General features: G+C 47.9%; 1 protein-coding gene across 18 annotated transcripts in view; it reads right to left on the bottom strand.

Moving 5' to 3' along the window:
* Positions 1–14,203, bottom strand: part of LOC114867730 (rap1 GTPase-activating protein 2-like) — a 47,208-nt gene that overhangs the window by 11,302 nt on the left and 21,703 nt on the right. For 6 of the 18 annotated variants that reach the window (XM_029170642.3, XM_029170644.3, XM_029170643.3 and 3 more), the window contains 2 exons: positions 3,968–4,052; positions 266–301 (listed from right to left, as the gene is read on the bottom strand). In XM_029170642.3, coding sequence (XP_029026475.1) covers positions 266–301; positions 3,968–4,052 — 121 coding nt within the window. The other 12 variants (XM_055513947.1, XM_029170653.3, XM_029170654.3 and 9 more) reach the window with 6 other exon arrangements.

Genomic DNA, 14,203 nt, shown 5'->3' with positions numbered 1-14,203 from the left:
ATTATTCAATCTGAGCAGCAGACTGAGCTCAGCAGGCTGACCTGCACTGACTGAATCATCATTGTCTACATGATCTTTGGATGTGTTACTGCTCAGGGGTCAGGGACGGCGGGAGAGGACAGACATCGCCTCACACTACAGCATGTTTATGTAACCAGTGAATTAATGTCCTGTCACCAGTAGAAAAAAGAGGAAGGAAACAGTGAAGCAAAACAAGGACAAGAATTATACACAGAATAAAACTGGGCAACTGGGAATGTCTCACCTGCATCCTCTCCAGCATGTCAAAGAACTCTGCAGACTGAAACAGAGACAGGAGAAGACTTCAACACAAAACTCTGGAAACAGGAATTGTCAAAGTTCAGCTCCCAGAGCATCAGAAGCTCATTTAGTCTGTACGGCACCTTAATCCACACCCCATGCAACACCTACATGTTCAAAGTCGAGGGTCTCACACTGGAGCCGACAGCAGCTGTTCTCGACTCTCCTCTACAGCAGCAAAGTAGCAGCGTCACGAGCGAAGGGCAGGGCGCTCGACGTTCCCAAAAACTCTCACACCCACATGCGCACACACTGATAAGCAACCACTTCCTCTGAAGGCTGGGCGCGTACGCACAGACGCACAGATGCACACAGACACACACACACACACACACACACGCACACACACACACGCTCACACACATGCTCACACACATGCTCACACACACACGCTCACACACACACACACACACACACACACACACACAGCGTACTGTAAAGGCGGTCACACATCCACGTCCCCCAGGTTTTTCACCCTGTCACATTAACAAGCTGCAAAGGTGCAAATGGTCTTCGCGCTCGTCGCCGTGTTCTGGTGTCAGCGAGCAAAAACACTGACTCCTCACACACATCCTGTACATTCATTACAGCATGAGTAAATGCAGCTAATCAAGCAACGAACACAACGAGACTATACAACACTTCTATAAAGACACTTATTAGGAAACAAACACAACCTACACTCCTTTAAACAACGAATCACATTAACAATTACAACTATAAAATATAAATGTAAAAGTGCAGCACAGTGTTTACAGGAGCTCCATAAAACACACAGCGAAGAGAGGTGTGAATAATGTCAGTCCCATGAAACGCAGCACTTACTGTAAACCTGGGACGTCTGACGCCGTGTTTAGACAGGGATTTCACATTCATTTGACGCGCACGCCGCTTATCAGAGTTAATATTAACCAGCTCAAGGTGTTGTTAGCTGATACAATGCTGCAGCAGGAACTGCAGAGTCGACAGCAGCCAGACCTCCAGCACGGAGCCTGTGAAACGCCGCGTTTGTAATCTGCGCGGCCGCGGCCGCGGCCGACGCATCGTCGTCGCACGCCCTCGGCTGTGACGGTTCAAAGGCCGCGCGGATGCAGCCCGTCCGCCCGGCGTCTCTGCGGCCCCCCGCGGTGCCGACGGCGCGCTCAATCAACAGCTACGTCCCCGGCAGCGAACAGACAGGAGCAAGGACGCGCGACACCTGTCTGTGGTCCCTGATTGGCTGTCACTCCAAGCACGACGCCGCTATCTGTCACTTCTGCAGCCTCGCAATTTGCCCCGTTACATCAGCAAGTGACGGCCTTGTCTTCGCTCTTTTTACACTTCATGCCCCTTTTCTTCACCCGTTTTTCTGATATTCTCATTTCTCCCTCTTCTTTTCTACATTGCCTTCAGGATTAATATCAGAGAATTTGGTTTTAAACACTTGATGAAAGATCAAGGAAATGGATTAAATGAGGACAAACCTAATCTCTGTCTGTCTCTTTAATTCGACTGTAGTCTGGCTTCAAATAAGCGCTGACCTCAGGTCAGTATTGTCCGGTGGATCCACAACACAACGTGTCTGTGATGTTTCCATTTTCCAGGTACGGTAGTTTCCCTCGGGTGAACTTAATAATATTTGCTCTAAGACAAGATACATATTTACAGCTCCAGCGCCGCCTGACAGACGAGTCTGTTTGTTCTGCAGCGTCACCTTGCTTTAATGTGCTAGACGTTCGTTTGGATGCTTTGTTTTTACAGTGAGCATGACTGTGTTCAGTACGCTGCCTGTACTGTAACAACACTGACAAAGTAAAACACCACGTACTTTGAGCTGAAATACTACAGTACATCTCTCTTTTGATACGTTCGTGTTGTTTTTGCAGACCTACCTTAAGTCACGCAGCTTAAACATCTGGGGCTTCTTTGCCTCTTGTTCTTATGCGCTCTTCCTTTCCATGAACAATTAGAAAACTTTCCCTTCGCACGCTTTCATCTCTACTCTGTCTATTAAAGGCCAATGCGCGAACAGGAAAGTCAAGTTGGATGGCAAAGTGAATCATCAGTCAAAACAGGACGGCATCCAGTCAACGTGCAGCACACGACCTGCACGGACCTTTTTTTTGGCCCGAGTCAGGTTTAACATTATACTGAGTCACGACAGAATGATAATGGTACCGGGCTTGTCCAGCAACACCACAATTTACAATCACATTCTAGCAACTTTTAAATGCAGTTTTAAATACAGACATGTTCCTTCTCAGTTTATAAAGGTGTAATAAAAGACATTTAGTCATTATCTCGTTATTACCTACTGTATATAAGGATTTTACTATATATTTTTTCTGTCTAGCTGGACAGTAGATCTAAGTCTCAGGCTTGCATGTATGAATCAAGGTGTGGTGTTTGAACTACACTTCAAAGCAAAGACATGCAGCGACATGCAAGGTGCAATTACATATGCGTTGATAAATAATACGTCATTGCAGAGAGACGGGAATGAGTGGCAAACAATAGGATCCAATGAGCATCTTGCCATATACTTACTGCCTGTGAATATTATGTACATGCACGGAGCAGTCGCAGTTACACGGTCTTATCAGTGCATTAGATGCCGGGTTTGATTCAAGGAAATTATGCGTTTCACAACTTCTTTATGGGTGTGACACTGATAATGAGGACCAACACCAACATTACCACTCCAGCTCGGGGCTAAATTATAGGTTGGCAATTGATAATTACTATACATCAGCCACACATTGAAGAGAGGACTGACGTGTGATTACTTGAGTAACAATTTCCCCATAATACAATATATAAAGATCTTTGCATGCACTGTATATTCCTTGTCACATATCCCTGTCTTTGTCTGGCCATATTTTCAGTCAGTCAACTCCTACCATGAATAGAAAGTGCTTTTCTATTGCGACAGTCGTTGTCTGTTTCCTGTTTATCATCCAGCTCCATTTTTATCATGCTGAGGGAAGAATTTGAAGTTGATGCAGTCTGACTAACCACTGTGTGAACACATCCCACTTTACATTCTGATATGAATAGTGAAATGCTTCCTCTGCTGTGGAAGTGCAGCACAACAGTGTTGCGGTGTCATTCATAAACCAAGACCTGCAAAAAGTCAGGTCCGGCGGTCTGACAGATTTTATTAGTGTTCCACGTCGGCTTTGCTCTGATATTTCATTTTTCACAGCTTTGACTGAAATTTCCTTTGAAGACATTGTTTGACTTTGTGGTTGCATCTTCCCAGCGCTCCAAATAAAAGCAAAAAGCATGAGTTCAGTCGAACAGGGACGTTTTAGGTAAAAATAGTGCAGCAACGGATGAAATCCGTTGTTCAACATCACACGCCACACAGAGAACAGTTCGGTCTCTGCAGTTGAGATCATACCAGCTCACGGCTGGAGGAGCCATCACAGCAAACTGGGAGGAGTGGGATTCAAGTTACACACTCATGTCACTTGAGAAGACGCTGTTCTAACATGAACTGTGGTTAATTACATCTCCATACCCAAAAGCACAATAATCATTCAGGATGGCCAAATTATATATATATATATAATTTATATATATAAAAAAAAAAAAAAAAAAAAAAAAAAAAAATTGTCTGCGTTGACATGAAGGCTCAGTGTGTGCATGTACGTGTGTGTCCTACCTTCATGCTGGGTGGCGCTGTGCGGGGCGGCGAGGGGGGGCATTCTCCCAGAGGTACATTTGAGATGTTCAGCAGCTCCTGTTTCCTAGGGAGAAGCAGATAAACAGTTCATTTATCGACGTTCGTGACCATCAAAATGTTCCAAATACTCTCGAATGCCACATGGGCACATTCGCTCTCAGAGCGCAGTCACTCGATTAGGCTCATGCACAGCCCTTGATTTATGTAAGTGTGTGGATGAATGGCAACGTTATACTGTATGTGCTTTCCCCTCTGAAAGTGCCATTATTGTAAAAAAAATGGCATTTAAAGCTCGGCAGAGGAGCCAGCGAACTGTTCCAGGGCGGTTGATTGTTCAGAATGGTCCTGAAGTTTTAAAGCAGTTTAAAGTTCATCTTCTATTAACTGAAGAATGACGGTGAGCGTATTAAAACAGTGCCCAAGCATCTGTCCAGATATTTAAATATGAGCCAGTGGGCGCGTGTGTTGGTGTGTTTCCGAATTTTAAGTGTATTAGGAGTGAAAACCTTCTGTTGCAACAACCTTGTTGCTTTTCCATGCGTGGGTACGCTAACCATGAATTTATAAAAACACAAAACAAAACGATGGCCACAAAAGAGGGAACATTAGAATTTTAAGGATTATCATATTAATGCCGTCTTCAGCTGCATCGATGTTCAACCACACCTCTAATGCACAGTTGTGTAGAGGCGCAGCAGATGGTAAAGAGACTTTAAGCAGGGACTTGAAGCCTGTTCTGCTCTTTTATGTTTGTCCTCTGTATTGCACAGGGGCTTTAGTGCACATTAAAGATCCCAGACGTTAAAGGTTGAGCTGGTCCAGAAAGGCAGTGAGGAGATTAGATTAAGCCCAAAAACCTTCCTTTATTTTTAGAAAAACCCAGAGTTCTTCCCAGACACCCCCAGGTTTGCAGCTTTTTACTGCAGGTTTCAGAGAGTTTCAGAGAGCTCCGCAGTTAAACCGAACAATTACTTCATAGCCGAGTGGACGGTTGTAAATGATAACTCTGAATCTAATAGATGGACTCAGAAGATGAGAGTTTTAATTAAGTGTTCTTTAAAAATAATGCCCAGCCTCTTGCTGCTAATTAGCTCAAACTCTAATTGCTCATCTAAATTCTCTCACGTATCAGGTGGTTGCGCAGCATGAGCCTCCTTGCGCTGTTACTCAACCCATAGCGGGTACAGTAGCAGCGGTTTCTGCCACTTTCCTCTGTCAATATTGTTCTTTGTCAGCCTCCGTTCCCTTCTAGGGCCCTGAAACAAACAATAAAGCCACAGCCAAAGCACACCAGCGTGTCCATTAGCCATCTGAGGCAAAGCCAGAAGCTGTTTAACGCAGGCCCAGCGTTCACCCATGCACCACCGGGCCTCCCTGCATGTATAATCCTGCTGCATGTTTGCACACAGCAGCCAAGGGTGGACAAAGTTGGAATCAGCAAAAGAGGCCAAGACAGACAGCGTTTACAAGTCCGGAAAATAGACAGTGTTCATTGTTCTCTGCAGGTAGAGAGAAACCACGGTGTCTACATCTGACGCGTGTGAAGGAAAAGCTTGTTCGGGCCTCTGTCCTTGGGATGAACCCCCTGCTCGGTGCCTCTGCGGATGCGCTGCGTCGAGACAAAGACGACGGGAGACTGACGCTTCACACAGTCGCTGGGAGTTCGCGGTGGAAAACGCGCGCGAGACGAGGAGCTGCCGCCCTCGAAGCGACAGCCGCGGCGCCGAATGACTCCCGCCCAGGAATGGGTGGAAGGAGTGAGACGCTGGGACAGCAGGAAGGAGCCACAGAGAGACCAGTTTATTTAGACCGTGGAGAAAGCGAGCGGATAAGTGGATGGAGACGTAGAGATGTTCCCATAACAGCTGACATAGTGAGGAATGAAGTAGACGCGACAGCTGAGGAGCTCTTCAGGCCGACGTGCAGGAGGCCAGAGCTGTCTCCTCGTGCTGTAATTAGCTCCAGCCTGTGCTGCTCGTGCATTAACGAGTCACAGGCCGCTTTGTGAAAAAGAAATTGTCTTTAGCAGCACTTGTTAAACCCACAGTAGCAAATCAGAGTTAATCTAGCAAAACAGTCAGTCTGTAAGGAATCAATGTTTAATCAATTTGAATTAATTGATAAAAGGATGGTTTTCAGCTGATAATGTATGAAGTAGCACCTGAGTTGGTAGAGATGGAGGAGGAATTTCAGGTTGTTGTTGTTTCACGGAGGAATGGAGCGTGAGGTAACTCGGGCCTCTGTCACCTGGAGCCAAGATTAAGTGGTTGACCTGCTGCTCGAAAATAGGGCAGCTCACGCTCCACATACATGTCCAAAGTAGTACAAGCTGTCCCCGTCTTGTCCGGCAGCCCGTCTGCGGTGCCGCCTGCTCTGGGCTGGTGCTGATTGTGGTTGATTCAACAGTAATTACATCTACACAGTCATCATGTTTGTCTAATGACGATGGCGCTGTGTGTCTGTGGGAGAAAGGACAGCGAGACCGCGATACATCTGTTCTTGAATGTATTGATTATACGGCGGAGATGAGATTAGGCCGGCAGGACGCGAGGCACGAGCAGGGAGACGCTTCTGCACAACCCTCCATGACAGACGGAGGAGGAGGACGATGGAAGCACTCAATCTGGGATTGAGGGGGGGGGTTACCTGCAGGTTGCGGGTTTGAAGCCTCCCTCGGGGCTTCGCTGCACACTCATCTTTCAGGTTGGCTTTGATATTTGTTATGAAACCTGATGAGGAGCCTGATACTCATGCCGATTGGCCAATTACACAGCGGATGGCTCCTCTAATGGAGTTAATAAAATAGTAATTGGAGACAGAGAAATGTAGAAAGACCGGAGCACAGGACGATCTGCTGAGGGAGAAAAATCAGCACTGATGTAGATTAAGTTAGACTGCGATTCAAAGTCACACTGTACAGAGACACCATCTGCACCCGTACGCATTGGAATGGAGGGTTACAGCTCTGACAGATGATTAAAAAGGCTGGTGTTAGCAGGAGGCAAGAAGGAAGGCGATGCCTGCCTAATATAAGGCACATTATCATATTTAATAAAGTGCTCTGAAGACAGACCTTTCATGTTGGCAGATAGTCGGCTCCCCTCTCCACCTCACGCTCATGTCTACATTGCTCTGTGATACCATTTGCTTTCCTTCACACGCACAGGTGCAATTGACCAAAGTGCAATGAATCACTATAGTATGTACTATACTGTTCTACTGGTGCGAGAGTTAAAAGTAGAGCACAAGAGGCTCATACAGTGAATCTCAGCATCCATTTATGTCTAGTGAGCAACCGACCAGACAGCAAAACCTCAGAAGAGGCGATTAAAGACGCTAAAAGGCTTCAGGCTAGATGCCAAATTTGTAATAAACAACTCTTAAAACAAATCTTAACCTCCTTCTTCCTCTATTATATACAGCTTGGTCTCTACCGCCACTGTCACAATGTCTGCTCCATTCAGCCGGCCAGCTGTCCTGCAGGAGAGCCCAGGCATCCCACATATGAGACACGAGAGAGGTCAGGAGAGCAATAATTAGGAGGCAAATGCTGTGGGAACGCCGGGCCTCGCTCTGTCCCTCTCATTCTGGGATATGAATAGATACAGAAGTGACAGGCAACGGGAGAAGCAGACTAGACGGTCCTGTACGCCGCAGACAAAGGTGGGCTGTGGGAGGACGACCACAGACTCACCGCTGCTTCAAGAACCGGAAATACGTAAGGAAATAGGACTTTTACGCAGCAGCGGCGCTAATAAAGCAATAGAAATGAACATGAACGGATGGTGTGTTTAGAGGCATGCGCTTCAGTCTATTAACATGTAAGCATATTAGACACACACAACTAAACCCACAACCACCAGCTGACCACCACGTTCTTACTGTACCTTTCATACCGTGATGGTGGTGTGAATTCAAGCGAGGCTCCCGTCCGCCATGTTGTTTACTGTAAAGCTATTTCTGTAATTAATCCAAGTGTCACAGACGCCAGTGAAGGTCTCGCCTGCTCAGTCGAGCGCATCCACGACAGGCTAGTTACACTGCGGTGCGCCCGCTTCCCCGAGGGTGAATACGGAGTGGAACCAGCGCGACCGTGGACTGGAACATTAAACTTCACAAACCTGCACATCTGGAATCCTATGAACGTCATCTTGACAAAAAAGAAAAACACCTCACAATGTAGCACAAGGTTACACTGAAGAAAAAGCTTTACCGCTTCCACACAATCAGTGTCAAGAGACCATGACGTACAGGGACACTGACAACGGCTTCTTTGTTGACCTTGGAATTTTTCTTAAAAGGTGAAGGGTACATTATATTTTATTATTAGTCTTATTATTGTTGCAGTGAAAGACAACGTTGTCTACATCATCTGCCTCGGCCATTATACTGGAAAAGCCATAAATCCTATTTAAGTCTATTCATTTTCTGGGAATCACTTCCTCTTTATCAGTTTAATCTCCTCCAGTCTCTCTGCCTCGAAATGAAAAAGGAGAAAAAAAAAAATAGAGTCAAGCATCTGTCATGTGACAACGAACACCTCTCTTCTCACCCTGCGCCACCACTTGGGGATAAACGACGCCCAAACGAAAGCTGAAAGGTCCTGAAGGAACGGAGAGCGATAGATATGAAGACGGAGCGGCGCGGGACGAATGCGCGTCAGAGCGATCGCTGAAAGAGAGAAGGCCACGGAGCGAGGTATGGCGCCAGATAATAAATGAATCTCTCCTGGCTAAAAATAGCCCCCAATCCCCAGCGCAGCGCCGGGCAAATAGGAGCAGCTTAGGTGGGTCTCTGGACACTTGTTACACAGCCGACAACACCATCTCGCCCATTAGACCCCAAACCCGGCCGCCCGTCGCACACACAGACACACATTTGTGCCGAGTGACGGCAAAGTGACATGTGAATTCGGGTGCAATCAAACGCGTGCATGTTTTCAGTGCGCGGCTCTGCTTCAGCCATCCCCCGTGGCTCCTAATCACACAACAAGTGGAACGCGGGAGAAGAACAAGGGGAATGTAAACGAGGGAGTAATTGAGAGGAAAAACAGAGCGGTGGAAACCGGAGTGAGTCAGTGGATGAAAACTGGAGGAGGAGGAAAGGATGAAACAACGCAGCACGAAGGCGTCCAGAGAAGCCACTGCTCCTGGAGGGATACGAATGCGAAGGGTTTATTCCAGGTCAGACCTGGACCGAGCTGCTGTAGACCGTCTGAGCTGCATCTAATTACATGGACTCACACGCTACTGTACGTGTCGCGGCCTTACTGTGGGGAGCTCCATTTACAATGATGAATGGAAAGTATTCCTCCGTTCCCCGATGATGTCATGATGTAGGATGATGTTAGAGGTTGTGCCCTCCCTCCTTTTAGGAAATTTACTCTCCAGCTAAGCTGAGTCAGCGTTGCGCTAATGAGCGTCCCCCGAAGGCCGTAGTCGTCATCCTAAAGCGCGTAAATTACCCAATAAAGACACGTGTCTAGCTGTTGTTACGCATAAATACACAATCTACTTCAGAGTGAGCTACGCAGTACTGTGCATCAGACTGACACAGACATAGTTCTCTTCTGTTTGTTGGAGTAATTCTTTTACTAAGTTACTCGAGAACGTTGACAAATCTGCTCCAAAGCAGGGATGTCACGACACCAGAACGCTGGTTCTTATGAGCTCAGAGCTGCCAGTTTTGTCCCCGACCAGTCGCCGCCGCCGGACCTGTTGCTGCGCCTGCATTCTAAGTCCATGCAGTCGTTTTGTTAGGAGGTCACAGAGCGGCTGAACAACGACGGGCTTTTTGCTCTGACTGCGACCTGGCTATCGTCCCGCGTTTCCATCCATTCCCAGATGATGCTTTACAAGGACGAGGCTTTTTGTGGAACAGACATCCGAGCGGGAAACGCTGATAACTGTCATGTTGCACCAGCTGCAGCACCTCTCCCTTAATTACAGCCATTGTAGCAGAAGAGGACGACTTTCTGAAATCAATACTCGTGTCCTTAGATTTTTGCTCCATTTACCAAGATGAAGGGCTTGTCACACCGTGACAGAGTCGTCTAAGACACTGATATTTTGTCTCTTTTCCGTCTGTGGAAGCTGACTAGTAACTGAGCCATCAGCCCGTTTTTTAAGTCTGTTCTCAGCTTTACTTTTCTCATCAATAAAATACATGAAGAGAGGAGGGTTTTGATCCAAAAGCAGACCTGCTGCTCAAAGCAACAGCGTGTTTCTCAGCATTTTCACGTAATATTTTCAGTATGTGTCCTTAAGTAAACGTAATATGTAAAACTGCAGCACCATCACTTTGCATTCATGAGCTCGGCCTTTTGGCATCAAGCCTTTCAGCAAATAAATTTGATTTGGTCCCTAATTTGAAGCATCTGCTCGGCATCTGCTGCCCGAGTCACCGGCAGCTTCGTTTGCACACGGCGGCTGCGCTTTGCGCGCGTGCACGTTTCTCTCGCCGCGTCGCTCGGACACATCGAGCCGTTTAATGGCGTTCTTTTGTGAGCCTCAAACCTCCAATTTAACGCGAAGGTCACGCCGTATCCGGCGCTGTCTCTGTCCGGGTCCTCGTCATCGGCAGGAGTTACTGCGCCGCCGCTAACACAGACGTACAGAACCCAAATTAAATGATGACATTTACAAAAGAGCGGCTCCGGCAGGAGACTTATTAAAACATGTAAAGTACTGTACTGTATGTCATCTTGTTAGCCGCTATATGTGTCAGATGAGTTATTATGCGATTTGAGTGTATGAATGGGGGCTAACACTATGTGTGAACAGGAAGCCCCATGGGTGATTATGGACCATGGCTCTAAAACACTCTGGCATCATAAATTGCTTCTTTTCTGCCTCTTAAACACACGGGTGCATCCAAACCTGCACACAGCACCATGTAAACCAACCGTGCCATACCAGCACCATACAGAGGCGCTGATTCAGTATGACATGTCTGCAGCTGGAGATAAATGAGCTGGAGAACATTAATGCAATGGGGGTTGGGGGGGGGCATTGATCTCGTCATGATCAACTTAATGGAGGGTAAGTAAACAATACGTTTCTAAAAAGGGAAATTTTCTAATGTAAAGCCAAAGCCATTAAACATTCGCTACAGTATGTACAGCCTGTATCGTAGCAGTCTGTGCAGTTTTCCCTATTATTATGTAGTCAGAGTAGTAGTTTTCCTTCCATTCATTGTCAGAAACTGCTGCTCTACGTGACATGATGCCGGTGTGAGAACCGGCGGCAGAAGAAAAGCAGCGTATTTAGCGATCACTTCATGAGACAGTGGTGGTAGAACCGAAACCATGCATGAAATATAAAGTAAGACAAGAGCCCCCGGGCAAAAACTAATTGTTGTGGCCCCACTGACCTCTTCCTAATGTTGTGTTTGCTCCCTGAACTACTGAATAAATGAACCGGTTTGGTCGGTTTGTTTATTCATTTTGTGACATTCCAGTCTGACGGTGTGTTCGCATCAGGTGGGTTCATGCACTCCTTTAATTAAAGACATTATCAGATTTATCAGGGATTAAACACAACAAAAGCTTATTATTATTTTAATGAATCATGGAATAATGATATAAAATGAACGTGTAGCTTTAAGGGGCTCCAGGAGATCTGGGGTATTTGCTTGAATAGCACAGTTGATAAGCTCATGTGCAGTTGCAGCCTATTTTGGTCCAGAGTCCATTCAAAGCTGCTCATCAGACGCGTCTTAGTCTTTGAACGCGTCCCCGCTCCAGTTTCGGACCAGTCAGACCAGCGCTCACGCCTGCCCACCGCTGCAGCACACGCAGCCTTCACCACGCGAGCCCTGAGGAGGCGCACGCTGCTAATGTTAGCTCGGCCAGAACAGGTCTGTCCAGTATGAGGGTTAGCGCTCAGCGGGGGGTGTTGGCAGCCTGGACCCTGCCCGCTCCACACACTGGTACCAGGTGGGAAAATCCCAGCAGCTTTAGAAATAACACGTATTAGGATAATAAATATAACCCAGGAAGGATGGCATGTGCCTGAAAGACCTTTCCACGTGAAGACACCTGTGTTTTCTTTGTTTGGGGCCTTTGTGGCCCGTGATGGATGAGGTCATAAACGTGTTTACTGTGGGCGTGTGGGCAGCGCAGCAGCGTCCTCCTTTCTCACCTACTGAACTCTCAGCCAGTTCACCCGACCCACGAATGTGAGCTCCCTCGCGTTAAACACAACTTTAACAGTTACATCAGCCTCACGAGCGTGTGTGTGTGTGTGTGTGTGTGTGTGTGTGTGTGTGTGTGTGTGTGTGTGTGTGTGTGTGTTTAGCACCTTCTCCCCTCACATTCTCTCTCACCACAGCTCTGCTTCTGTACTCACAGCGCACCAGCGTTCACCTACACTAGATTTCTCTTTCCCATCTGTCATTTCCACTGACCCACATACACACACACACACACACACACACACACAAATGCGGTCAACAAGACACACTCACACAGAGGAGCACACGAATAAAAAGGGCCTATAATAAAACTGCAGAGGAGCAGAAGTGCGCTGAGCCCCTGAAACTTTCCTTTGACATCCCAGTGCAGCGCCGCAGACAGTCTGCGCGTCCCGCAGCCACACATTATCTACCCAGCATGCCGTTGGCTTCAGACAACATGATGCAACAAACTTCACCCACCCTTCGCCGTCCTCCTTCTCCCTCTCCCTCTCTTTGGCTTTGCGGGACCTGTGCAGGAGTCCGATCAGGATCACGGCCGCCCGGATGCCGGCCTTCTTGTTGTGGAGCCGTCCTCCGGTCTGAGACATGCCGGCGGCTCGGGCCGGGGCCAGCTGGGGTTCTGGCGGCAGTCGGTCCAAGGTCAGGCCAGCTCCGGCGCTGGCGGGCTGCAGCGCCTGCTTGGCCGCCGCTTTGCGGGGTTCCACGGTGAGCTTGGACGCCACAGTCCTGGGTCGGTCCGCTTCGGATATCCGGTCCCGGGCCGGTAGTTCAGCACCGCTCTGACGTGACTCTGATCAAAAAGTTGCTTCGACGGGATGCGGATGGGATTAAACGTCTGCTATTGTGGCTGGCGCGCTGCGCGGTCATTGTACTCCTAAAGGTCCAGCGTGGCGCGGGGGGGGTCCGGTTCAAGGTGAGCGGCGGCTTCTATCTGCCTCCCCTGCTCCTGCAGCAAAGCAGTGCGCCGCAGCTCCATAGCACGCGCTGATCCCTGCTGAGAGGATGAAGAGCTGCGCTGCAGACGGCCCCGTCGACTCGCTCTCCGTGCCGCTGCATCTCTCCGTCTACCTACCTCTACCTTCCCACCTCTCTCTCCTTCACTAGCATGCTCTGCTTCCTCTCCCTCTGTGTCAGCTGCTGCCCTGCTCCCTCCCTCATGTCTTCGGAGCCCTGCCCGTCTCTGCCTGATAGGCTGGAGCCGGTACAGGGACCTCCCCCGCCTCCTCCTCCCCCCCCCCCCCCCCCTCCCCCGGATGCCTCTCAGTATCCCTCTCTGCCCTTGTTTCTACGTTGTTAATAACTTTATATTGGTCTCCCTGACCTTGTTCTATCTAAGCTTGATTTCATGATTTCATTTCTAGGCACATGCACACCCACACCTTCCCACTTGCTCTCTCGCATATGCACGTGCCCCCCCGTGTTAAATTCAAACAGCTTTATCAGCCTGCTGTGCTGTTGCCAAGGACATCGGAATTGAAATGTAGCCTCAAAAAATGTTAAGAGATGAAATGACAGGCATAGAAAAACAGGTTTTAACTAATTTCACGTTCATTTTTTCCAGCACAGACTCTATTTGACAAACATCTTTGCCTCCTTTGAAAACGTTCTGCCAGACATTTTCTCCAATTCGTTGCTATTTCATGGCCTTCGCATTAACAGCTGCGTTCATGCTGCTTGTTCTTCAACAGGCTAGTGCTCCTCCAGCAGAGCCCATTTCCCCTCCGGTTTCCTGACAGTTCAGTAAACACAGCTTCAACCGTCTTCTTCCCAGAATATATTGATCTTAGGTCTTATTGATCTTAGGTGTTGCTCTTCCATTTTTGGCTGCCTGCTCGTCTTCCTGTTTTGTAATCAAGCTAATCAGCTGGTGTAAAGGCTGAAGACATGGACCAACTAGATGAATTCATTCTGCCGACATCGCTTAGCATTATTGACCTTCTTGTTTTTGACATTGTGCCGTGCAGGTTAATCATTTACCCCTTTGTTCTGTGGTAAAACTGACCTGGTCACTTTTTACAA

Source organism: Betta splendens, chromosome 13 (assembly GCF_900634795.4).
Source record: "Betta splendens chromosome 13, fBetSpl5.4, whole genome shotgun sequence".
Taxonomy (NCBI): domain Eukaryota; kingdom Metazoa; phylum Chordata; class Actinopteri; order Anabantiformes; family Osphronemidae; genus Betta; species Betta splendens.
This window is presented reverse-complemented; position numbering and strand designations above follow the sequence as displayed.